General features: G+C 36.5%; 1 protein-coding gene across 1 annotated transcript in view; it reads left to right on the top strand.

Moving 5' to 3' along the window:
* Positions 1-4,011, top strand: part of LOC109845724 — a gene marked incomplete at its 5' end in the record, with an annotated part of 5,464 nt that extends 1,453 nt beyond the window's left edge. Inside the window, 4 exons of the mRNA XM_020414997.1 lie at positions 439-497; positions 648-776; positions 1,767-1,902; positions 3,398-4,011. Of these exons, the coding sequence (XP_020270586.1) occupies positions 439-497; positions 648-776; positions 1,767-1,902; positions 3,398-3,730 (657 nt within the window). The remainder of the gene's footprint in view (positions 1-438; positions 498-647; positions 777-1,766; positions 1,903-3,397) is intronic.

Here is a 4,234-nt window from a genome sequence, read left to right as displayed (position 1 = left end):
AATGGCCTGTAAAGTTAAAAGACCGAGAAAACAGTGGAACCGGGTAGAATATTGATGATTGTGACGGATTATTTGGTGAAAATTGGAGATGGTTATTTGATTTTTTTAAGGGGGTGGAATTTCTTTCATTTGTAAGATTCTCGTGTTGTTGTGAACTATTAAGTTGATCTTGAATATAACTTTTGTTATAAAGATGTTTGACGTGTAGGTTAATGCATGAAAAAAGACTACACTATCCTACTTATCGACATCGAGGAAAAAGTTCTTTCTTTAGTTGTCTTGTTTGTTTTATTCTTATAGAAATTGTGGCTCTTGTCAACTTCTCCTTTTCTTTTTCTTGTAGAATAAATGTGTAAATTTTTTATGCTTGAAGTATCATACTGGGTTGGTATGTTAATTAGATGTTAATCTTAACACCACGATTAATAATTCTTCCAGGATGATTTTCTGCCAAGAACACCAACGCCATTGGAGCATATTTTTGGATCCATCTTCTGGTAAGTTATATTTCTTTAGTTTTTGGTCATCTTTCCGTTTTCTTTTTCTACTTGCATATTCTATTGAGTATTTATCTTAACTAGGATATAGTTTAGATAAATGGCAGGTGTGCTCCACCATTTCTAAACGAAGTTTTAATTCTATGACAGCTTGCCCTGCCTACTATTTCTTGTTTGCTTGAGAGACACATTTATACCAGAAAAGAGAAAGCTTAATGATCCAAGAAGGCTTTATGCTCCTGGTAGAATATACCATATTGTTGAGAGAAAATTTTGCAGGTAGCACCGTCTCTCACTATTGTTTAGTCTTCTTTGATTTATGTGAGGTTCTGAAATACTCAGAATATGCAGGTTTAGTTCATGTTCACTAAAAACGGCTAGGATGCATATTGGCAAGAAAAATAAAATAAACGAACTAAAAGAAATTTATCCGTCTTAGCACCCTTCATTCCAGAAGTTTCCCCTAACTAATCGATTTTGTTGATAGAGTTGTGCTATCTGCATACGCTATCAAGGACATAGATTCCAGGTATCGAATTTAGAAGCTAAAAGGGGATGGATACAACTATTATCACATGCACAGTAAAACCATTTACTTTAGTTTGTATAGTTGAGTTAGATCATGAAAACTGCTCGTGTTTGTCATGTGAGTGAATGTTCATCTGCTGTCAGCCCTCTTCTAATTGGAAGTACAAACAATAGCCAGTCACCTCAAAAGGGGGAGGCTATTAGTGATTTAGTGGTCAACTAGAATGGATTTTTCCTGCTTAAACTGTCTAATTTCCAACACAACGGCAACCTCCCAAATTTCTATTGCCTTTCTAGAGCATTCATGTGCTCTAGGACATGCAGAAATAAAGCTCATATGAAGTGTAATCCCTAAATATTCATTACACTCATACAATAATACTGCTGGCAATAAGATCAGGTTTCATGGTACTCAGTTTTTCATGTGGACATCACAAATCAGTCGAAAATTAAACCCATAGCTCCTCTGCGCGCTCTCTTTAGATATGGGTACTTTCAAGTTCTTGATAGGAGAAGAATACGCAGCACATCTCTGAGTTTTATTTGAACATCTTGATGTCATGTTTCTTCCCCATGCTTTTACATAGTGGGTAGTTTAGTGTGTTGTAAGCCTGTATTTTCTTCTGCCGGATGCTGACTTCACAACTTAAAAATGCAGATATTAAGGTGTTTACTTCATTTAAGACTTTTTAGCACCATCTTTTGATGAAAATTGAATATAAATCATGTCAATGCAAACAGATGTGGAAGATTTCCTCCTGAGGTGAGGACAGCCATTCCAGTTGAGGGAAGATTTGAACACATAGTACTATCGTGTAATACAACATCTGATCATGGTATTATTTGGATAGAAAAAGAAGCTCAAAAGGCTCTTGATGTAAGTATGCAAGCTAGTCCTCATTTTTTATTGTTTACAGGAAGAAAATGATACTTTAATTATTAATTATAAAATAATGGTGCTTTTCTTCTGACTGCAGCCTTAAACCATTTAACCTAAAACCAAGTTTGAAAATTTTTCTTTGCCGTCAGGTTGGCTCTAGCCTCCATCAGAGCATATCGGCCATTTCCACTAAATGGTATTGATTCCAATGAAGTAACAGACTAGATCATGAAGAATTGTATGTGATACTGAATTACATGGTGCAGTTAGTAGGAAAGATCAAGCAAAAGTACGAACTAACAATTTATGCAATGATCTACCATGAAATAAAGGATGACTTAATTTCATATCTCATGGTTTCTGTAATGTCTCAAAATGACTTTGTATTATCTGCATTCCTGATTTTTAATACGGGGTTTGTTTCATCATAGACAAATCCAAAAGTGGTTCGGCCACTATTTGACATTAGCTGGATCCTCTTAATAATCAAATAAACTACACCTAGGCTATTCCTCTCCTGATACTACTATCAGGGGAAACACACTACTTTGCCAATTTTGAGACAGAAGTCATGGCTAGGATAGAAGGTTATAGTTTATACCTAACATGTCCTGTAGGTTGAAGGCCCTTTCCATGGGCCAAATCTGGCAATTTGCCAGTGTTTTTTTTTCTTTTTCTTTTTTTATTAATTATGCTTAATGTGTGTGCCCTGTGAGATATGAAGCTGGGTGGTTCTGCTTATATCTTAAAGTCCCTTCTACTGAACCAAACTCTAAAGTTATGGTGAGAGTTGAGGGTTATAGTTTTATAACATGCACAAATGAAATACTAAAGTAATCAGGAAAAAATGTATCTGGCGATAGTAAGCTATATGTGTGCGGTCAGTAGGGAAGATACACCAAAACTACCAGATAACAACTCATGTGATGATTATGAAAATAAAGTATGATTCAAATTTTGTATCTTACGGTCTCTTTCATGCCTTGATATCGGGATTTGTTTCAGCCTAGACAAGGCCCAAAATGGTTCTGCAAGTCTACAAGTTCCGTTAAGGGTCATTTCTCTAGTAGATTAACTATTACATATCCTTTTTTATTGCTTCCAACCATGTTTTTTTTAGGTTTACCTAGTCATCTTAGCCCCATTAATTATAATCTTATTATTTCTCCCAACTGATGCCTTTAGTCGTCTTAACCTCATTGACCATAATCTTATAATTTCTCCTAAGTGATGCATTTACTTGTAGTTTCCATCGTATATGACCAAACTATTTCAACTGGTCCTCTCATTTTATCTTCATTATGAGCAGCATTTAACCTTCACCAAATGCACTCGTTTCTTGTCCTATGGTTGGTTGAATCCTTTGAGAAATGTTCAAAAGAGGGAGGACCTGATTTTTGAACCAGGAGTTTATTTGTCGTATTGTTTTGAAATGCGAGGTCGAACTATATTATCCTTGAACAAATTCTGAATGATATTGATTCGTTCTCAGAGAATGAAGGAAACTAGTGTGGCTACATCTCCCCCGGCACAGCAAAGAATGGAGAGGAAGCAGACACTAGAGAAGGAGCACATCGACGCACTGGAAAGGGCAGTGAGCTTGCACGTGCCGCATGCAGTGGCACCGTCAGATGAAGCTACAGCAGAAGCATTGCTGGAATCCTCAGAAGAAACAACCAACCCTCCAGAAGAAACGAGCGAAGCGTCCTCACGCGGTGACTCAAAGTTCGGTGGCAGAACTAATTGGCTAGATTTGGTTGAAAAGCTCTTTTCCAGAAACGAGTCTGGAAACCTTGTTCTAAAGAAAGACATCAGTGTTCCCTAATAGCTTCTGGTGGATTGATTGTCCTTTCCTCTTATATGGAGTTTTGTGTGCATTCTTTGCACATCATATAAATTGTAAAGCATATTAATTCCCCCTCATCTCTTGATGTGGTTATGTTCGCGTCGATTGGTTTTTTTGGGTTTTCAGAGTTTAGAGGTAGAAATCCAAAATGAGCACATGGAGTTTTTTCAGAGTCATGTGTTTCTGATGATTTCGAGTCTACCAATATATTAATTGTTTATTTCCATATCATTAAAGAAATGGAAATTTTTTCATTCAAAGTTGTTCATGATTTTTCATGCAAAGCCGAGTTTGCCACGTTTGTTGCTTGTTGCTGAAACTTAATTATGAATGCACAGTTTTTCTGTTCAGGAAGCAAGCAAGCATGCATATTTGCTGGAGTTCTGATCGTAGCAGATTCTGGTTACAAATCATAAAAAGCTGCTAGACTTTGCTCAAATTTATCTGGACGCTTCAGGCTCATCACGTGAAGGTATGAGGAGG

This window comes from Asparagus officinalis, chromosome 6 (assembly GCF_001876935.1).
Source record: "Asparagus officinalis chromosome 6, Aspof.V1, whole genome shotgun sequence".
Lineage (NCBI taxonomy): Eukaryota > Viridiplantae > Streptophyta > Magnoliopsida > Asparagales > Asparagaceae > Asparagus > Asparagus officinalis.
Note: the sequence above shows the minus strand (reverse complement) of the source record. Positions and strands in the feature narration are given on the sequence as shown.